The sequence below is a fragment of the Mastigoproctus giganteus genome, chromosome 1 (genome assembly GCF_048544385.1).
Source record: "Mastigoproctus giganteus isolate SK-2022 chromosome 1, ASM4854438v1, whole genome shotgun sequence".
NCBI lineage: Eukaryota > Metazoa > Arthropoda > Arachnida > Uropygi > Thelyphonidae > Mastigoproctus > Mastigoproctus giganteus.
Genome location: NC_143575.1, coordinates 269,095,071 through 269,118,777, shown reverse-complemented (window position 1 = coordinate 269,118,777; position 23,707 = coordinate 269,095,071). Strand labels below are relative to the sequence as shown.

Here is a 23,707-nt window from a genome sequence, read left to right as displayed (position 1 = left end):
TTCTTTTGCAAAATTTTACCTACCACCTCTAACAAATGTCTTTCTAACGGCTTCTGTACTCCTTGTCAATATTCTTTGACAACGAGTACAAATTGCTTGCAAAATGCACAGGTTGCTCTTCTTTTGAGTAACCTGTGAATATGTGATTGAAAGATGCGAGAAATGCTTTATCATTTGTAGCTAGCTTCTAAAGAGAGAGAGAATTACTTTTTGTGACTGTTAGACAAATGATGCAGTTGGATACTGACATTTATAATAAATTAAATTCTCAGCATCATCCTGCTTATTTGGTTTGTTCAAAGTGAATAATTATAATCATAGTATTAATACACTTTAAAGTATTTATTTATTTATTTTCGAAACAAAATTCGACCGTCATTATTTTAATGTGTCCACTCCCTATGAAACGCTTCTTTTCTTCTGTGCAAACTGACAAAATTTGCATTGGAAGACGAACACCTTCTGTATTCTCTGTCTGCTCTTCGATTGGTTGTTGTACATTGTGACTGTGCTCTGTATATGGCATACCGTGCCGATATTAGATGGAGCTCTCTTCCTAAATTCTCTGCAACATTCCACAGAATTTAGCTCTCTTCCTAAATTCTGTGGAATGTTGCAGACTGGGAGAAGAAAGATTCATGACTTTCTATATTTGATGTACGTGCACCGGGACTGAGGGAAAATCAAACCTCTTGACTATAAAATGACTCATTAACATCTGGCAATATGATACACGATAGGCATTGGTTATTGCATTGGTTATTGCTTTACTGTGTTTGTATTTCGAGTGCTACAGTATCAAAAGAAAAAAAGAAGCATCGCTTCCCCCCCCCCTTTTTTTTTTCTTTTCTTTTAGTTTCCTTCATTTGAAGTGAGCGAAAATCTTCCCACGCAAGCGATAAATGCACAAATCCACGTAGGAACTCTGTTATAGTGGTTTGAAGTTATGTTCCTGCTGATCGTCATCTTGCGTGAGCGAACATTGCCCAGTTGCAGTACATGATGACAAAAGACACACACAGGGACACAAATGTCAAACGACAACGAAAGTGCTGTCATGGATATCAACAGGGAGTAACGGAAATCTTCATCAGATATAAGATGTTTGAAGGAGTTTGATGGCCACAAATGTGCAGCTAGTTTTTGCTGGTTAGTTAAATGTGGACACTTTCCTAGGGGTTTTTGCTCTGCGAATTCAAGAGGCACTTAAGTCGTGCATGAGGTAATCTGTAGGCACTGATAAGGAATTACAGATAACAAGGAAACGACATTAATTCTCTATTGATTGGACTGCTTTTTCTCTCTCTCTCTTTCAAAGTAAGACATTATTTTATTTTATATAACAGTAAACTTTTTTAAATATAAATTACCCCCTGAAGTGTCAGTTTTTAATATGCATTCGGGCAGTGCTATAAACCTTATTAATTTTTTTTTTTGTTGGGAAAAAAATCTCAAAGAGCAGATGGTATCTGTAGTCCAAGAAAGTAAGCTGAGTTCAGGAGTCCCCTAACCAAAAAGAAAAGAATCTTTGACAAAATACAGTATTTCAGAAGTCGTCGAATACTTTTCCGAAGAGCTAACTACCGTTTATGTTGCAAGCACAGCAGTCAATATGGCCTCTTGCCAGACACGCAGCCAAAGTTCATGTAGTCGCAAGTTATTACTTCATTTATACTAATTCCCCGAGCTTCAGCTCCTGCTGTGTATGTCAAGGACTAGGTAGGAACTAGTTAATGGTTGATGCTTCTAATCCCTCCCCCCCCCTCGATGTCGAAGGCAATTGTTGATTACCCTTTTCTGCTTAAAGCCGTGGTAACACGGATTTTCATATGAATTCATATTTTTTCACCATTGATATTGTCAGTGTTTTGAATTATGTTCTTCGTAAATATTGTCCTAATCAATAATATACTATTGTTTGATTAAATGGGGAGAACGAATCTTTATTGCAATACATAAATATGAAATAGAAGTATTTGCTGCAGTAGCCCATCTTGGAACTTTGGCTAGTGGTTAACAATGAAATATGGGAATATCCTATAAATTATTAAAAAACAGTACGCTAAGAAAACTAAATAAATTAAAATTAGAAAATAGAGTTCAAAAGTAAAATTGAAAGAAAGCTTACAATTCAAAGCTGACAAGATCACGTAGTATTTTAGTATTTTTCACTTGTTCCTGCCTGAATTTATCAGGCCTATAGGACTTGTCCAGTTAAATTCAAGTAATAGGAGAATATTATGCAAGTCGTATTAAGGATTGCATATAGAAACTGTTGATGCATGGACCTTCCTAATAAATTGGCTAGGAATATGTCATTGGATCTTCGTCCGTATACGCTTTCTTGACCAAATTTCTTCAAATCTAGATAGCATCTCCTGTGGGAGATGCTATTGGTTCGACAGGTGAAGACGTTCGTGAAAAGAGAAAAATCGCGAAGTTGAGCGGAGATGAGGCACTGGGATCCTCCAGGTATCATGAAAAGAAGGAGAAGAGAAGAGGCCAGCTAGGAGTTACACTGTTAATAGGAATCTATTTTCTTTCGTAATACACAGAACCCTTGGAAATGTTGATAGTTTGGCCGTGGCTGTGATCTTCAGCGGGGCGGTAACTTTTAGCTTGTGAAAAGTCTATTTGAGGAGCCAATACTCAGCTGCATCATGATTAAAACGCAGTTTTGGATCAGACATGATCCCTAGGTCAGTATGGTTTTGAACAAGTGCGATGGAAGCTCCTAGGATATTTTGAAGAATATTTGGGAGCAGTTTTAGTGAGATCTTGGTTTCGGACTTCTCTGGATTAATGTGCAGACCGAATTTCTTGAGGTAGGTAGAAATAATGACACAAGCAGTGAATATTTGCATAATTTGGTGGGATCTTGCTTTGATTTGCTTTGACTGGTATGAAGATCTTTGGCATAGATATCTAAAGTTATTGGCGTAGATATCTAAGGTGTCTATGGTAACTACTGGTGCAAAGAGAACAGTTAAGAGGAGGCCGTTTAGTATAGCAGGTGCTGAATCGAGATCACTTTGGACAACATCTCAATGTTGTATATTTGAATAACATCTCAAAGTCGTTAGTAGCTAACGACTTTGAGATGTTATTCAAGCCAAATTTAACTGTACGAATAGGAAGTAGACTTCAGGAAAGCCAGTTGCTCTTCTTAATAACCGCTGCAATTTTATTGGAGACGAAAATGCTGGCCCGTTCTTGGACTATCTTGCGGCTCCCAGCTTTGATATCTGTACTTCAGACTTTCAGAAAAGCGAAAATCATGAAAGAGGAACAGTGGTCGAAGATGTATTTAGCACGTTGATAATTAAGTACCGAATTCATTCCATTTATATTTTATATATAATTGCCTTTGCTAATGTCTAATAATTCTTAATGTGCGCGGTTTTATGTGGTATCACAGGAACCGCTTGACACGAAACACAAGTACATTATCAAATAATTCTTCATGTGCGAGGCTTTTACTTTTTTCCGCCTTCCTTTTTATGTCATATTCAGTTCTAATTTGATTAGTATAATTCACAAAGACACCTTTGCAATTAGACTGAGAGACAGATTTGTCGTATATTCCAGCGTACTGGGTTAGTAGCTAACGACTTTGAGATCTCTTCGTATGTACAACTGATAATAATAATCTTTAATAAGTTAAATCGTATAACTTATTAAAGAACATTAATTTGTGATTCCATGCACAGATAACCAGAGGAACCTTACAAAACATTGATTTATACAAGATATTGCATAAATACAATGCACAGAAATACAAAGTTAATCTACATAATAACCATTAAAAACAAAATATCAGAATAGATAGAATTAATCATAATTAAAACAAACAAGGCTACAAATTCGGCATAACATAAAATGACATCAGCATACTAGGACCGGCACTTTCACACCGGTCCTTTACATACAGTAAGACAGGCCAAGATGTCATCGTGATATGACTTGTCAGTGGACCATAGGTCAATGTCGATGTTGAGCGAATTGAGAGTGTCCAAAGTCACATTTGGGAAGTGTCTGTTGAAACTATAACCTTTGGAGCCTTGAGCTCAAAGAGGGGGTACTGCGGAGTGTCTTCCTGGCAAACGCTAACCAACTGTGTTCCAGATATTCATGTGATCATGCTTAGGTGAAGGAATGCTTTTATTTTCCTCACATGAGGACTGTGGGCGTGTATTGCAGGTTGGAGCAGAGTGCAGATTTGGATGTCGTGAAGATTTGGTGAGACCACAATTTGGCCCACTTCAGCCCCCAGAATTTCTTGAGGCTGGTGGGAGATGCGTCAGACCAAACTTCCACGGCATAGGGGAGCACGCTACTGAAGTACGTTTCGAGGTATTTCCTGATTATTTGTTTATTGTAAGTTTTACACAAATCTATTTTCATTCCCCAGAAGGCTCTCAAGGCATTGGAGCACTGAGCTCGGATGTATTGTTTATAGGTGAGGCTTGCATCAAGGATTACTCCTAGGAATTGAAACTATCAATTGGAGCCAGAACCTTTCCTGCTAATTCCGAAAGTAAGATATCAGCAGACATCATCCGACTTGGAGAAAATATGAGATAGCTTGACTACTCTGGATTAACTGACAGTCCAAAAATTTTGGCATACTCACAGAATGCACTAAGAATTGTTTACAGTTTCTGCGGAAGTTTGTCTTGATTGTGGATCGACAACCTGGGGTTTGCATGGCAAGTAACACACATTATCATCAGCATACGACAAGAACGTTGGAACTTGATCCATAAGAGGAATGAATATTGCAGCGAATAGCAGGGCTGAGAGCGAACCACCTTGTGGGATACCTACATCTGCGCTATTACAGACTGTACTGTTATTACATGTGAAGTGAAGCATTCCCCTATATAGATTTTGAAAAGCTCGAGTATATTGCCGGATATCCCGTAGAATCCATGAAGTAAGGCAAGGAAGTTTGGGATTTGGACTGAGTCGAATGCAGATTTCATGTCCAGAAATATGGTGTAGAGATCTTTATTATTATTCCAGGCGTGAAGTATTTTCTGCGATTTAGACTCTAGTCTATTTATAGTACATATATTTGGTATGGCATAGTGGGTATGATTGGGCCTATGTGCGAAGATTGCGAGTGCAACATCATTATAGATGCACTTCCATATCGCTGAATGAGACATTTCAGGAAGGCAGAGGCGATTGATCCTAGCATGACGTCTGCAGATGTTTTCGCATGAGGCTTTTCTGGAACTGCCACGACTCTAAGTCAGGCAGATTGCAGTCACCTGTGCCTGTTTGAATATTTTGTTGTAGACGTGGGTGAGCTCTCTGCTGATGAAATAGAAGGCAATTTTGAGACTAAAAAGAGGTATTGTGTCAATTCCTATGATGGACTTGTCAGGTAGTGAGTATTATTTTTATTGGCTGTTATTCGGAAATTTCGATATTACTGGTAGTTGAAGAAACGTCAAGCGCTTCATTCCAAGGGTATATTTCGGACTCGGTGTGATCTCTCTTGAAACGCAGCACATGCTCACACCATTCCTGGACATCAAACGCTATGGGGGTGCAAGTATGACTTGTAGACCACACACACGTTTGCCGTTGGACAGCCGGCCGTTTATGAAATTGTCAATAGCCAGTTGTTTGCTATTCTGGAAACCTATCTTGCTTTGGAGAAGTTGGCATATGACTCTTCTGAAGGCGACTTCTTGTAGGAGGCGTGGGCTCCTATTTTTCCTTGAAGGCCTCAGTCAGGAGGTCATTCCACCATGGTTTCGAGTGGGGACAAATAATGCAAAGTTTTGGACCTTGCAATGAATTCCATCCATCTCGAAAACCTTATTGATGGTTTAAGCTCTGCCAGTTTGTTCCATGGGTAAAGTTGGAAAAGGGTAGTAACTTTTTCAATGTTGATGTATTTTAGATTGTACATTGTACAATCTCCTGCCAGTGTTTTGTAGCTTGTACTGGCGAACGTTCATCCTTAGGTGCCTGCAGTGATATTATGGCAGTGATCGAATGGGAGGAAGTTATCGGTTATGGGTTTCTTTTACGGAACGGTTTGAGAAGATGCGCTGGAGAGTAGCATCAACATGTGAGGGAAGAACATCAAAAAGATCAATACTCATTTCTAACACGTTTAATGACTGTATCTAGAAGCTTCTTTGTTACTCGTAGTGGAAGATTAAAGTCTCGGAGGATGATGAGCCCCTGACGATGATTGATTATGGATGACAGCCATTCCGTCAGATTGAGGATACAATCCTCAGAAACCGGTGGAGGAAAATACACAGAGATCGACAATCCAGCAATTTGTAGATACTAGTCTGCTAGTCTTACTAGTAAGTAGTCTTGGTGAGGTCCAAGGTTAGGTGTGTGTTAAACGCTAAGGCTGTGAGACGTCAGTATATTGCTTGTATTCTTTGGTCTGTTTCCTGGAGGGGGAAACCATGCAACCCTCCCCTGAGACCGACCCAGTTACGTTGTGAAAAAAGACCATAAAAATTCCTCGCACCATTGAGGGGAATCGAACGTCATTGAGGGGACCACTTTACTACACGTGTGGGGGGAGAGGGTTGTGTTACGAACTCCAAGTCAGTCTGTCCTTTTAAATTTTGAATCCTTTTGGTTTTGTAAATAGTAAACGGATTTCTCCCTGAAAACTTACACCAATTCACAGATTGTACAGGATTTGGACAACGGGGAGTCAACTGCCCAGATGGCTGTACGAGTCTTTAGCCCGAAGATTTAGTTGCCATTATTTACGATTAATGATCAAGTTTGCCATACACTAGCTCTTGTGATCTTCATTTCCAACAAGGTGGAGCGCCTTTTTTTGAAATGCTTTTGCAATATAAACAGTTTGAGAGAAATGGCGGAACCTTCGTTATACTCGCTGGTTCGGACGCAGTGCAATTTTTGTTTATGCGGTATTATACAGTTACAGAGAGAGAAAGAAAGAGTAAATTAATTACGTCTCACCAAAACCATAATGATCCTAAAATGATGCTAGCTACGAATTTAGATTAACTTTATAATCCTGACTAAGAAATGATAGCAGTATGGAAATTATATTGCATATATAACCGTATTAATTGCATTTCAAGTTATTGTTATTCCTCCTCCTCTCCCTTTCTCGAACTCCGTATAATGTAAATAATTCTAGAAAATATTTTGGTAATAGTAGTAATAACTACATAGTACAAGCTAGCCACAGGCTTTTGTTGCACTGGCAGGGGAAAAAAAAAAAAAAAAACAACACGAGTCGATAAGAAAATATAAATTTTATGCTTCCCTCCTCAGAGAGCTAACTATCCAGTTGACCTCTGAATTTATTCAAACTGGGCGCTTCAACTACCTGTGAAGGCACCTGTTCCAGCAATCAACTCTCTGGCTGAAAGAAAATTTCTTACAATCTAGTTTAAAACCACTTCACCTGTAATTTGAATTTATGCCACCGAGTTCTGGAATCCTCTATAACAGTGATAAATTCCGCCTTCGTTCATTTTATTAACCCCTTTCAGGGCCGTTATAAACCTCAATCAGGTCATCTCTGAGGTACTTAGTTGTCTTTTTTTTTTTTTTTTTTTTTATATGAAAGCCAACTAAATCCATATTGCTCCGGGGATATGCAATGGTCATTCCCTGACCTTTCCGCATCCTCCGTATTTGGTATAAGGGCTCAAACCCCGGTCTAATCAAGAAGCGTGTGCTACGCACTGGTACTCCTACCCACCTGGTTATGGAGGCGCCAGCAATCATATGGGCTTAAACCACTCGGCTCCTTCAAGTTTAAAAAAAAAAAAAAATTATCTTTATACTCCGGCAAGACCACGTAAGCCAGAGGAATCTTACCAGTGATCCTTTTTAACATTTAGGAATATAACCATTAACCGTATTTAGCAGTCATGCGGTCTTGAACCACAGTCAACCCAAACTCGTGTGCTACTGCATTCGTGCGTTTGACCACTCTTACGTCCTTGCTGGTTCACAGGTAAAGTGTATAAATTACGATTTTTTTTTTTTTTTTTTAAATTGTATTTATTTTTGAACGTGTTGATCAGAAGTATAAAAGAAATTTATAGCATTAGATAAGTAGAGACATGATGGATGTGTGAAAGATTAAATCGAAATGTTTTCAGTTCGATAAACTGCTGATGCATTCTGAATCGGCTACAATCTACGGACGTTACGCTTGTGTGGTACTAAAAATAGCTTCATTTCTTGGAAATGCTGACAACATAAGGTGCGACTGGTATTTCAAAATCAAATGAAATTTTCAGCCTGCTATGTTCGCTCTCGGATATGCTTCAATAATATATTTCGGGTAGTATTCATTTTTGATGTTGACAGCTAAAATGTGGGGGTTTCATCTGGGGGGGGTGCATGCAATATTCCACTTATTCGTTTCTATTCAACTATTTGCAGACATTGCCGGTATGTAGGCCTTTTAAGGCTAGCTGGTTGCGTATTCTGCTGACGCGTTTAAATAACAATGTCCATTTATCATTGATTCTTACCGGATGGGAACTGTCTCAGCTTCCTTTTCAGCATTCGTGGTCGAAAGCCAATGCTCTTTATTTTCTAATAGTGTGAAAATTGCATTTCGGATTTATTTCTGAACTAAATTACAGTTCCAAGGTCAGATGAAATTGATAGCACTTGTAGGCTACTTATTGGCTATCCATTAACGGTTGTATTCCACAAATATTTTTTTTCCCCTTCTTCTTTTTCCTTTTCTGTTTGAGCTGACATATGATAAATTTCTGTTGTCGTTTCTTTGGAATTTTCTGAAAAGAGCATATTGATGATCACAGAATATCTTGAATTGGAAATTCAAAGCATCATAACAAAATTAAAACAAAGGTTTCTGAGAAATTCAAGGGCGTTGCTTACAGTAACATTTCAAAAGATAAACAGATTATTTATTTACTCAGTATATGTTATCTGACCTACACTTCCGTAGGCCATAGATACCCGGGTATTGCACCCTCGGATGATCGAGTAACAGTTTAAGTATGCCTGGAAGTGTGTTATCCAGTCTTATCGTAGCCAAGGTGCACAAAGCAAAAGTGCCCAAGGGAAAAAAAAAGTTCTATTCTGAGCTGTTACAGAGTTATTACTTTTTGAATTAAAAAAAAAAAAAAAGCTATAGAGTTATTGAGTGATAAAAAATAGTGAAATAATACCTGGTACGAATAAACTATTTGCAATTTAACAGGTATACCTATCTTTATTTTTTTTGAAATTCTGATTTTCTGTGCGGTGGCGCTCAGAGAATCAGACACGCATTTATGTCTGTATTTTCTTTTTTCTTATTATTTTCAATCCTAGAATGGAACCCATAATTTTTAATACATCCTTGGAACATCTTGTATAGACTTGTCAAGTCTCTCTCTCTCTCTCTCTCTCTCTCTCTCTCTCGTACTTTGAAACTCAGTTCACATTTAAGGATTCACAATGAATATAGGATTGGTTTCTAATCTGCTCTTATTATTATGTTATACTGTGTTTTATCTATCTGATTCTTTTTATGAGACCCACATGATGTTTGTCGACGATCACGTGTCTTTCTTTCATACGCCCTTCCTGGAAGTTGTCATATAAGCGACCTTGGGTGGGAGAATCTCCATCTTCCCATTGCATATAGAAATTGGTACAGCTGCGTGATTAAAGAAATGTTCACACTTGGATATACTTTTCATCACATTTCAAGAAGACCATCTTTTGGCAGTCTTCGAAAGCATTACTGACAGATTTCTTTCTTATGAATGGACCATCGATTTTCAATCGATAAAAGTTGGGTGCATTGGCATGACAGGTGTGGTGATAAAGTGGGCAATATTCATCCACACGCGCTGTAAAAGGCGTGCATTTCCATCACACTGGGATTACGGTAGAGTAGGATTATTGATCTTTTGTTGTTTTGCTTCTTACCGCGGAAAATATGACACCACGATTTTATAGTAAGAATAGTTACGGAATTCGTAATTTGATTGCATAAATTGTGTTACGTTGGAGTATTTTGATCTGACAAACCAGATAGTGACAGTTAAACAAAAGCCTTTTTAATAAAATCGACATCTGAGAATTGACTAATCTCTGATAAGATACTTGATGCTAAGTGTTATTTATTTAACACCAAGATAGCGGGAAGTAAGGAAGTTTAAAGTCCAAACATATGTACAGTAAATTTGTGCTAATAAAGCAGCCTGTTCTATTGAACGATCTAGGGAGTGTTCTGTGCTCGAATTTTTTAATTGCCTCGTTGTAAGCAATGAGAGAAAAGTCCAATAAAAAGGGGACTGTACTTCTTTCCGTATGCTGGAAAACGAAAAAAACAAAGTTCAAAGATCAATTTTTCCGAGATGCAATTCCAAATTGCATCTAGGAAAGATTTTCTTTCTTTTTTGTATAGCCTGAATATATTATATAAGACATTTACTTAGAGACGTTTAGAAATTATGGACTTAGAAGAGATAAGTTTCTATATCGTTAGGCCCTGGAAAGTTTTTAATTTCATTTCTTTTCATTTTTTTTTTTCCGTTGGTAGTACTTCAGCTTTGGGTTTTAATCCAAAACAACTACTTTATGTTAAGTAAAAGAAACGTTAGCTTGAAGCGATTGCGGTGTAGTATGTAATATGGAGATACAACTGAAGGCATAATCCTTGTAAAGGAAAGGATATCTCAAGGGGAATTATGATGGTCAATGGTCTTATTTGAGTTTCATTTTATAAAAGCATTTGTTGAATCTAAAAATGGAAAATGTCTAAGGAGGTAATCCTTTTGTACTCTTAAACAGGCGTACATCGAAGGCATAAATTAAGAACCATAGCTCTGAAGAATTTAGTAAATGAAAAAAAAAAAAAAAAAAAAATCCTGCATTACTTCTCTTACAGGGGATTCGATTATTTTCACTGGAACAGAAATTAAACCAGCAGGACTAATTAGTCGTCTCACCCTTTGATCCCCCTTTGTGAATTTGGGGTACATTCCCAGATCTCCAATCCGTGGGGAAATCACCCGAATCCGCGATGCTGCCATCTTTATGACTGAATTTGCGTACTTCCTTCGCTGCCTCGCATAATATAATCGGATAGATCACAGGTGCCTTTCTTAGGTTTAACTTCAACGATTTCTCTTCCACTTTCCTCTCAGTTATTACAAAATCATTTAGCTCCCTGTTAGAGCTTGATAAACTTCTGGCATACCCTTCTCTAAAGAATTTCTCATCTGTGAATGTAGATGCAAAATACTCATTTAGTTTGCTAACAACCTGAGCAGGATTATCGACAGTCAAACTATGGATATCAATATGGACCCAGTTGATTCATTCTAGACTTTACATAAGTAAAGAAGTTTTGTTGTATTTTGCATCATTTGGCAAAGATTGCAGATTAATTTATATCTACCATAGGCCTATGTGTCGCCCGATAATTTATATGCATCTCATGAACTTTTCTTCTCTGCCACAAGTCTAATTAGTTCATGTGACATCCACTTAGGCCTTGCAGAGTACAGTATTTCTTAGTTGGTATGAAAAGCCTAGTAACTTCTATGATTAATTCTTGAACCTAATGATGTTACCATGAGCAAATTCTTGCCATTTAGAATTTGTTGATGGTTAACATCAGTTGATCTCACTGTATAGAATTTTTAAAAACTGCGAAACCACTGTAGTCATCTTTACGAAAAAGAAAAAACCCCTTCTGTTTACCCTTGATGGTAGTTACATCTGTAAGTAAATCCCAAATCAGTACACTGATCACTGCCACCTAGTGATGCTTTTATCTGCAGATTCCTAATATATGAATAATCACTGCTGGTAATCAGATTTAAGAGTATTACTCCCTCTTGTTGCCTTTCTAACGTGCTGCTGTAGGAAATAGTCATCTAATAAATCCATACAAGTCTTGCTGGTGTGCGATTGACCAACCCACAAGTTCCAGTCAATATCTGGAAAATTAAAATTGCCCATTGTAAGAGATTTTTATTTACTGTCCCACTTGTTTTATGTACCGCTATTCATTGTGCTCATCAGATTCATTAGCCCTATAACATACTCCTACTGTCATTTTTGCTTTCCCAGCGCTTCTTTCACACGAAACTGACTCAACATTGCAGTGACCACCCATGTAAACTGAATGCATTGCCTTAGATTTTACGTGCTTCTTAACTAATAGCATAACTCCTCCCCCCTCCTAATCTGTCTGTCCTTTTTGTATACATTGTACTTATTCGAATTGTGCATCCCTTATATCTGAGTGACACCACGTCTCTGATATCCCAACAATATTCGTCTTTGATATCTTGACCAGCACTTCAAATTTATTTACTATACTCCTAACATTGGTGTACTTGCACATGTTCTTACCCTTAGTTACCCTAACACAGCCCATGTACAGTATTTACTTATTCGATGATGACCCCTAGTAGTTCTTGGATTCCAAACACCTTGTTTTCAAGGCTGCTGCTCATTCCAATAGAAGAAGTGCAAGAGTTACTTTCACCTTGTTTTTTTGCTTGTTAATCACAGAAAAATAAAACTCAATTAATTTTAAGGGGAAGGGAAAAAAAAACAAAAAAAAAACAATGTGCTTGTAATATAACGCACTGCGTCCATTGCCTAACTTGTAATGGAAGTATGTTTTCGGTTCATTTAATAAAAAAAATTAAATCGATATCACATTTTCATTGTATGTTTCGTTAGGCCCTGGAAAGTTTTTAATCATAACCTTCCTTGCCCCTTTCCCCTACAAAACATCGGCATAAATGAAAGTATGTTTTCCATTAATCGACAAGAAAAATGCAGATTGCTACCAAATATTTAACATATATTGTGTTGGACCATGTGATGATTCTAAGTTTAATTCCAATTTTATAGCGTTCCCTTGCAGAAATGTTACTATAAATTTGAAACATTTCTCAATTTCAGTGCTTACTTACTTATTTTATGAATGCTTGTAGCAAATTTTCATGTCGATGGGTTGACTCATTTTGTTATTAATCATGAATTATTACTATTTGCTAATGCACCTAAAATGTATCGCAGTGCATGTGTTAACTAACTTGTTGATATTCATTAACGACATTGATGAAGGTATAACATGGTTAATATCAAAGTTTGCCGATGATACAAAATTGGGAAGGGTAGGTCGATTTTCTGGTAACTGGTATTAAATGAATGAACGAGAAACTGGAATATGCTGTTACATAAAATAGGTTTCAGCTGTTGTACAGCTGAAACCTATGACAATGTTAAAACATTGTATACTTCTGGAGGGAGGGGACAGAGAGAGAGGATCACTGTCCTCCCCACACAGGTTGGGAAAGACCCGAGTTTGAATTCCGTTGATGATGTGAGGAATTTTTATGTATCTTTTTCCCAACGTGGTTGAGTTAGTTGGTCTCAGGCGAGGGTAGATGGTTTTTTTTTTTTTTTTTTTCCTCCCGGAAACTCGAGTTTTTCGTCCATAAGACAGAAAATCGACCACAGAACACACAATTTACAGACAGTATACACGGAGCAATATGGCCTTAATCGTGATGATCCTAAAACAACTACATATGTTTTTTTTTTTTTTTTTTTTTTAAGTTCGTTACCAGTCTGTCAAGTGCAGTACTGGTACGTCATGCCTATGTCAAAAAGATGGCCGCAGCCACGAAAATGATCGTGTCACTAATAAATAGCAGATATTTCCCCCCTTGGGACGTGCTTTTGATTACAATGCATCACTAAGGTAACCTGTAGCTATAGTGCCAATACTTGACGTGGTTCTCGTACAGCGTCTTTAAGCAAAGGAAGATTGCTTCGAAGAGCAGTCCCACATATGCAACATTGACATAAACCTTTATTTAAATGATGGGCCATATGAAGTTCATCACGCTATACCTGGTATCAGTGGCTGCAGAATATCTTCATACCGATTCTCTTAGTCATTAGAAGATTATTGCAGTTTGTTTTTTAATCTGATAGGAAAGATGCTGGTGAGAAATTTCTTTTTGCAATCTTTCCTCACTTAGATTAATGTAGAGTAGTTGATATATTCTACATTTGAATGAGAGAAGAAAACTTATAAATTTTGAAAAAAAAAATCAAAAAATAAATAACGGATGTTTTCTCAGAAAAGGGTGTTTATGAATCATTTTCTACTGCTGATTTATAAAATGCTTTCTTTTTGTATCCATCACGTTAGATTTCTTCAAAACTCACGAGAGAAAATTAGATTTTTCAATTTTTTATTAATTTTGGCATAATTTAATGTTGAACAACCAGGTTGGCTGATTATTAGAAAGGATTTCAATATTTCAACAGGGTAGGCGCAGGATGATTATACTAGGCCTGACGTAGCCGAGTGGTCAGGGGCGAGAGTGCATAGCACGCGTTCCTTGAGTGGACCGGGGTTCAAGCCCGTGACTACTAAATACGATAAATATTTGTATTGACGATTTATTGTAAACTCTACTTAGTTGGTTGTCGTGCCAGAGTATAAACAGAAAATTTATTTATAGGTGGGAGCCTACCCTGTGTGGGCAATGACGCCCAAATAGTTCATGGAGAAAGACAATTTTCTCCACGTAATGTAAAGAAGAACCATCAGTTGCAGCTGTTTGTGTTGCACTGTGTACATTATGTAGAGAAGAAATTATAATAAAATGCTACTTTTACCAGACTTTTATATTTAAAAACTGTTGAAAACATTAAAAAAAGGGCAGTGTAGTGAAAAAGTCCACTAAACACTTTACCTCTCATTTTAAAAACTGACCTACGATTGGTCAATTCGTTTCTTTGATTTTCTTCAGATCCTTCTACTTTGCAGTCCCTTTTCAGCATCCAGCACTAGTCAGCCATCACGTTTTACATTATTTTTAATGTAAAACGTGATGTTTTACATTTTAATGTAAAACATCACGTTTCATCTCCATGTTTTTAATGTCCTGGTGAAACCTCTCGCCCTGTTCTTCAATAACACTTCCGTCCATGTTATAACCCAGCTTCCTAAAGGTTGTCAACCTGTTTTCAACTATATTATTGTAGTCTGGACCCTTGTTGTTCTAAGAAGTTCTCAACAACAGACTTGAAGCTAATCCATGCCTGTTCTCTTTTATTCATATTTCCCTCTAAATCACAGTCCCTCATCAGTTTGCTGCGAATTTGAGGTTCAGCAAAAATACCTTGTTTTAGCTTCTCTTTGGGTGATCGATGGGAATTTAGTATAAAGGTAATTAAAGCAGGAACTTTCTTGAGGTAAAGCTTTCAGAAACTGTTTCATCAAACCCAGTTAAATGCGCAAGGATGGAAGGAGGATGGTTTTGGGGTTTACCAGTAGTTTATGACCTGTTCTTTGATCCAGGCAACAAACTGCCCCTCTTTGGCCAGATCTTGACATTTCAGTGCTTACTCCTTGGCCGACTGCGCTACTCACACAAAAAGCAAGACATTTTTGTGTATCTAGATGGCTATCCAACTTGATGGAAAGCAATGAACAACCAGATTGCCGACTTTTAAAGTCAGTGCCTATCACTGTGCTGACTTTTAAAGTCGGCATAGACCAACCATCCATGTCCTTCATACTTATTATTTGTCAACAACTTCAAGTTCTCATATGTTTCTTTCAAATGCACAGAGTGAGCTACTGGAATCGACTAATTTATTCCATTCCGGAGCAACACACCTTTGAGACTCCTCTTTGATGAGTCAATAAAATGTCTCCATTGTGTAGGATTGTAACTAATTCCTAAATAGTTCATTGTCATTTATCTTATTGCGAAAAAACCCCATAAAATCGTCCTCAGAAAAGAAGGGGACTAGTTCTCGTTCTGTGTCCGTACCATGAGAAAAACGTCCCACATGCTAGAAGGTGTTTTTTTTTTTTTTTTTAAGTCTGCAGAGACTTTAAACCAAGGAGTTCTGCAGATTCCTTGGATAAATCTCTTACCAGATAATTTACTTCATGCTGTGAAAACAGTTGAATCCTGGACACAATGTCTCTAGGCATATAGATTAAGTTTCATCTTCAGAAGCTTCACTCTCTGCTGCTACATTGTTGAATATAAGTGGAGGGCATGTCTAACGTAGTGCCACTGGCCACTCTCTATGCTTAACGCGGTTACTGTGTGCTCCTGGATTTTATGTTAAAATGTGATTTTAACAAGAGTTATTTGATTTTTCTTAGTGATCACCTTGTTAACGAGTTGCATTGTAGTTAGGGTTGAGTGTTTTTACACCGTATCAGGTAGTATTCAACTACTTATAGACATGCGTTTATTTGAAAGTTGGAACGTTCTGATGCCTCAGAGACCATAACAAAACCAACTCCAAAAAAACTGCTGTTAAAGGAAGACCTGCAACTAGGTGGAAGGATAGGATCAGTGAACTTTTGGTCGTGACATTTTGCGATGCCGCTCGTATAGCATATGATCGATGCAGTTGGAGAATTTTGTTGATGACCACAACAGCTCTTCAGGGAACTGTGACTGGAAGAAGAATGATGTCGAATGAAATATTAGGATACACATAGTGTTAGGGTCAGGCGCCACCTGTGATTTCTCACATCTGCGCCATATGTACGCTGTGAAGAAATACAGAACTACTGTAAATGCCAGAAAAGTGTTGTCTGTTGTATATGACATATTGCGTTAGGTTCTGTTGAGTGTCCTGGCATTTGGCCGCGGGGCCCCTGGTGGGACCTCATTAGGATACACAATGCCCTTATTACTCTTTGCGTTGTATTCCCCTACATTAACTAAGCAAAAGTATAACAGTCATCACATTGGTTTGTAGGCTACCGCCAAATCATGGGAATTGCAAATGGCATAGCCTTGTTTTTACCTTTTTTTTCCACGATCTCAGTCCTTTAACAGAGGTTCGGAAAACTTTGTGGAGCCCATTGTTTATTTGGTCACCGAGTTTCCCCCCAAAATCTGCACAATACACTTTTTATTTTTTTATTACAAATTCTGCAATATCTTTTCTTTACTGGAGGACTACCATAACTCCCACAAATACATAACAAAAGTTTGGATTGTTTGTTCAGGCACTTGCGTGAAGATATTTTACTCACTTTTCGGCAAAGTTTGACACGATAACTTCAAAAATAAATTGAGCTCACACTGATAAACACTGCTGCACAGAGCTCTCAAATTCAAGAAAGTAATGACTGAAGGTCATTACTTTCTTGAATTTGAGAGCTCTGAGCCATCATGTGAAGATTTAGTTTACAAATTCCTACCATTTACTCCTAACCTAATACATTCAGTAATACAACTCACTACATCAACTTAAGTTATTTATGAAAAAGCGGTACGTGATAGGAAAAAAACCAACACCACATCTGAAATCAACTTAAAAACTGAGTTAAAAACAGCTATTAGTTTACAAACATCGAAAACCATGCAGAGTGGTCAAGAAAATCTCTACTGACCTTTTAACTTTTTTTACGGTCATCGTAAAGTCCCTAAGAAAGTTAAATGTCAGTGGAGATTTGCTTATCTACTTATATTTATTTCATGTTCGCACCAGAAGTCTCTCAGAATTGCATATTGGTGGGTTACAATATTAAGTTCCAAGATCTGTAACCAATAATAGAATAAAAAAAATGCCATTATAAAACCAAGGCAATAGAAAATTTAAGGTGAACACAAAATCCAGTAAGTATCAAACACTGGAGAAAGTTTTAAGAAATCAGTAGTAAATAAAAGTTTATTAAATATCTCGAGACTTCAAGAAGTGCGGTACCATCCATATTGTAACTCATTGAAACGAAGTCGCTCGGCAGAAGGGTTTCAAAGATAGTAAATAGTTACTTGTGGTTGTGATCCATATTTTATCACTAATGATTTGTATGCAGATAATTTATAGCCTCTAGATCAGGGGTGGGCAACAGCCGGCCCGCGGGCCACATCCGGCCCGCGACGATGTTGAATCCGGCCCCCTCGGTAAATGCATAAATATAGAAAATCCATACCTGACTACACTCGCCGTAAATGTTCGGCTTAATTCGGTTCAATCGGGAATCGTGGCCAGTACAACAGTAACCAAGTGATTCTACGCAGCGTCAAAGAGTTATTTCCTAATTATTATTGTAGCATCGATCGAACGAAGTTCCTTTGGGGTTGACTTCTTATTGAAAAAAATAATATTGGTGCGAGATATTTTATGTTTTATGCCTTTTCTAATTATTACAATTTTTAATTTAATATAATTTATAGCCCATAAAATGAGCCAATTAAAAGAAAAATTGATGCCGTATGCCGCATTTCCAATGATAATTGGACATTCAGATATATTTTTTTAAAAAATACATTAATAATTTGGTAATTCAAGTAATATAACATTTTTTAGGTTCTGATTTTTTTTTATTAAATCGTTCAATCTATTCCGGCCCGCATCATGATGCGAAAATTTCATTCGGCCCGCTGACGAAAAAAGTTGCCCACCCCTGCTCTAGATGTTTCCTTTCAGGTTACTCCTGGTTTTGATTTTTGCAAACTAATAATTACGTGGTGATGACACCATTCCTTAGCTCTGAAATGGTTGTATGTTTGCAATTACAGTACATTATTTTATTTATTATTATTATTTTTCCATATCACATAAATCGACGTAAATCTGCATTCAGATTCCGGTGAGGATGAAATGGTTGGCTGTGTGGAGATTATTACGGAATGAGGTAAGGGATCTGAGGGTTTAATATGGAATCTTCCAGATGCGAAGGGGGTTCTCATTGCGTCCAGAAATGTATGGCTCTTTAATCCACACGCATATTTAGCTGGGTACGTCACGATTAAATTGCACAAAAAAACTTGAGTGGAATGGATACTGTTGATAAAAATTTTATTAGCTAATTTGATAGCTGTTCAACATATAAATTTAATAGTTTTTATTTAGGCTCTCTCTCTCTCATTACAGCTTTAGTCGGAAATACAGCGGGCAATTTATTTATTTACTTTTTTTGGGCCTTAGCCAAATGAGCGAAGCTACCTCATATGCACGTGTTGATACCCAGGAATAAAATCCGGAATGGATGAATGAAACAATTGTGAACGGTGTTTCAGACACCTAAAATTATTCTTTAAGTGCGCTAATTGGGACCTAACTGACACCGTTTTGTCCCATTCAGGAACCATAATTACGTGCAGTTGCTTTCCAGCATATAGGCCGATTTCCTTATCGGACGCTTTTACCTCTGAATGCGGTCATTATGAGTGAGTTGCTACCACTGCAGAGGGTTAAATAATAAATAGAAATTCAGAAATATTCTAGTGCGATTGATAAAACGAAGCTTTTAATACATTACACTGCCCATTATACTTGTCACGCATTTTTATTATTTATAAACGTGCATAAAAGTAATGGACAGTGTACAAACTAAATGCGAATTTATATAATTCCTATTTCTGTAAACGTTCTGTCGTTGGTATATTTGGTCCAAAAATAGCTTCACCCGTGTCATTTTCGTTTCTTTCTGTCAAAACCTTAAAACTTGAAAGGTTAATGCTTTTTAACCTTAAAAATTCCCCTGTATTGTAGATAGGATTTTAATAGGGACTTCGTATATGAACTTACTTAATACTTTTATCGTAGTTGGATCTTAGAAGCAGATTGAGTCATACACGATGATAAAAATGCTAAAGTTTTTTTGTTTATTTGTAAAGCAGATGATTATCCAATATTTAGGTCACCTGAGGTGATACTCTACTAATATGGAGATGAAAGTTTGATAGATGGAAAGTGAGTATGTAGGTTACGAGTTAAACTCGTGTTAACGTATTATCGGTCACAGAGAACATGATATTTTAAGTGAAGGACATCACAGTGAATATTAATCGCTTCAATATAAAAAGTGAAGGGAGGATGCTTTTTTCCTCTTGCCTACATCTATTACAACTTGCTAAACTAAATTGTTACAGGCTTCTTTTCTGGATCATCTAAGAGCAATCCCATAATCAGGCCAGAAGTTAATTTTTTTTTTTCCCTTAGAATTAAACCCCAATTTTTGGCTTGATGGTGGAATTATGTAAATGGACCAGACACGTAGCTTGTAAATTTTTTTTTTTTTTTTTAGCATGTTATTGTAGTAGATGTAGGATATTGTATTCTTGACTATACAAAAATAAACTTTTTCACATGAAAAATTAGTGGCCCCTTTTTGAACTTCTAATAATGTACACATTTTGATTATGGATTTAATTAAAATAATAAGCAGTATCTTTCAAATTGCGAGAGAAAACTGGCGATTGCTTTAATTTTAATTCATTTTATTTGCAGGTGAACATAAAGTAAACAAGCGTATTCTTAAGTCTACTCAATCTGTATTGAAGGGTTGATCGTGCGGCACGTGCTGCTGCCTATGGCACGAGTGAACCATGGATAGTAGCGAAGACATCAACAAACGACCTGGGACGAGGTGAGTTATTCCAAGCTTCCTGCTATAATTCTTGTTTAGCGGCCTTCCCCGAAGGGAGGTCGTAAATCGTGTCAATTGTGTTTATGTGTAGTTTGTGTTGGGGGGGGGGGGAAGAGGAGTGATTAGTGGGTGTTGTGACGGCTGCCAAATTTATGCTTGAGAACAAGGATGGTTTAAATGGCGTGGAGAATTGAACCGTTGTGCTCTTGTGGAATTTGCGACCTTAAACAAGGGCAGTAATTTTGCAATAAATGCACCTTTATTATTGTACATCATTGATGTTGCCATATTTGTTACTTTTATTTCTTTAAATTGAAGCCGTAGGGAATCATGTAGAAGGTTCTCCCCCTTCCTACAATGAAGAAATTGATAGTTGATCTGAAGAAGACGCTTAATTATCTTTCAAATATGACTATAAAATAGTGTGTTACATAATATACGACGAAGGTTCAGTAAGTTTTCTGCCTTGACTATAAATATGATGTGGTATGATATTATATAAGACAGGACCACTAATTTCCAACCAAACCCCTCCGGAATGCCTGAATGGAATGTTTCCGTCAAATTCAATTGAAATCCTAAATCTATTCCAAATAGACTGTAAAAACAAGACCTGTAGGACTGCTATCGTATACAACTGATTTTACAAGAGTTCTCCAATCCATACCTTGGAAAATATGTCGAGTCTACTAAAGGAAACTATATATAATCCACCATTACCCCCCCCCCCAGTGTGTTATGCTGTTTAAAGGGGAGATCCCTTAATTTTGTGCTGCTTGTATTAGTATTAGTAAAGGCCGCATGGTGCAAGAAAGCCTATGGCTTATGCTACACCAGCCAAAATAAAAAAATTAAAAAAAAAACCCGACTAAAACAGTGATAAAAAAAAAATAATTAATAAAAGAAAAGGAAATTAAATCTATCATCCTATGCGTTTCGCTCACCCGAAGGTACTATAATAAAACTTCTGGATAAAATAAAACTTCCTGCAGTCCAATCTAAACATGTCCCCCCGTAACTTGAATTTATGTCCCCTAGTTCTAGCATCATTTATAATCTTGAAAATTTCGTCCTCATTTATTTTACTGATGCCTCTCAGAGCCGTAAACACCTCAATCAAATCTTCTCTAAGGTGTCTAGTTTCCAAACTCTGTAACCCACATATTCGAAGTCTTTCTTCATAAGGACGCCCATTTGCCGATCTCACTAGGCGAGTTACCCGTCTTTGCGCCCTCTCAAGAAGCTGTCTTTCTTTAGGTGCGGTCTCCATACTTGAACACAGTATTCCAAGTGTGGTCTAACAAAAGCCTTATATAATAGGATTATCACGTCCCTATCTCTACTTGCAAAAGTTCAATTGATCGATAGGACACCATGGGCCTTCCTTGCAACCTGTTTACAATGCTCAGAGAATTTCATGTCTGACCGTATCGTAACACTCAAGTCCCCCTTCCTCCAGTACTGGGTTTAGTTGAACTCCACCAGGTGAATAAGTTATTTTGAGATTACTGTTTCCCAGGTGTAATACCTTACACTTTGTTGGATTAAAGCATATCTACCATTTTTCTGACCATTCCTGAAGTCTATCTAGGTCTCTCTGAAGAAGCTCAGCTTGACAGTGATCATTAACTACTCTACCAATTTTAACATCACCTGCAAATTTAGACATCACGTCCTTATCCCTTCATCGATGTCGTTTATGAAAATTAAAAACAACAGTGGTCCTAATATTGATCCTTGGGGAACCCCACTTCTTACATCAACCCAATCTGAGGAATAGCCATTTATCATAACCCTCTACCTCCTGCCCTGAAGCCATTCCGATATCCATCTAAGGATTTTTCCAATGATTCCAACCTGTTCCAGCTTATAAAGCAACCGCTCATGTGGGACTGAATCAAAAGCTTTGCTGAAATCTAAATAAACAATGTTGAAATTATTCCCTAAATCCAGCTCATTAAGTGACCCTTTCAAAATAGCGAACCAGATTTGTTAAACATGATTTTCCCTTTACAAAACCATGCTGAGTATCCCTGAGAATTTCAATTCGATCCAAATGATCCTGAATTCCACCCTTGATCATTGCCTACATGATTTTCCCTACTATTGAAGTCAGACTGACAGGTCGATAATTTCTCACTTCACTCTTAGAACCACCTTTATGTATGGGAGATACATTGGCACTTTTCCAATCCAAGGGAATCTCCCCAGAGCCTAGTGATGCTCACATAATTAGCCTCAATGGTTCAATGCACTCACTTACCGCCTCCCTTAAGATTATTGGGTATATTCCATCAACTCCAGGAGCCTTACTGGCCTGTAGGCTCGAAAGTTTTTTTTTTTTTTTTTCATTCAATAATCTTGCAAAATTTCAATATTATTAATTACATATTTTTTCAACTTCGCTCCCACAATTTCCAATTGCCACAAAAGGTTTTTCTTCTATAAATATCGATGCAAAATAACTGAGTTCATCTGCAACGGCAGCTGGTGTATTTAATACTATCCCTTTCTCTTACATAAAGGTCCGATCTGGTTTGTCCTGCTCTTCTTAGATTTATATATGTGAAGAATTCCTTATCCCCCCCGCCCCTGTTTGCTCTGCTAGCGATTTCTCATAAACTACCTTTGCCTGTCGGACCTTTTCTGTAGCTCTATTACAGATCATCTTGTAGCTGTTATAGGCTTCAGTACTTTTTATTTTTCTAACTTTTCCATGCCACCTTTTTCTGCTCAAGTAATGTGGCATTAGTAGAGACATATGATGCAAGAAAGCAAGCTTATGCAGCATCAGCCAAAAAAAAAAAAAAAAAAAAACCACTTCCACTTCACCCCTCCGTTCGTTCAAAATACCTGTCTAGCTGAGCCTTAAATTTATTTAGACTATCAACTTCCACAACAAGGGATGGAAGTCTGTTCCACCAACCAACTACCCGCTGGCTAAAGGCAAATTTCCGCGCGTCTATCCTACATCTGTCTTTCCTCAATTTGAATTTATGCCCTCTCAGGTGATTATTCGGAGCAAGAGGAAGAATTCCATCAGCATTGAGCATGCTCAAACCATTCAAGGCTTTATACACCTCTATCAGATCACCTCGCTGGTGCCTAGTCTCCAGACACTGTAATTTGCAAAACTTAAGCCTTTCTTCGTAAGAGTACCCTTTGTTCCATTCACTAATCTTGTTGCCCTTCTCTGTACTCGTTCCAGCAACTCGACATCCTTCTTGAAATGAGGCCTCCAGACCTGTATACAGTACTCTAGGTGTGGCCTGACCATTGCCTTGTACAAGGGAATAATCACCT

The 23,707-nt window shown here is 37.5% G+C and overlaps 1 protein-coding gene across 3 annotated transcripts in view; it reads left to right on the top strand.

The window, feature by feature from the left end:
* Window positions 1–23,707, top strand: part of krz (beta-arrestin protein kurtz) — a 363,906-nt gene that overhangs the window by 158,706 nt on the left and 181,493 nt on the right. For all 3 annotated transcript variants that reach the window (XM_090377575.1, XM_090377567.1, XM_090377584.1), the window contains exon 2: window positions 20,266–20,404. In XM_090377575.1, the coding sequence (XP_090233701.1) occupies window positions 20,364–20,404 (41 nt within the window). In that variant the 5' untranslated portion in view covers window positions 20,266–20,363. The remainder of the gene's footprint in view (window positions 1–20,265; window positions 20,405–23,707) is intronic.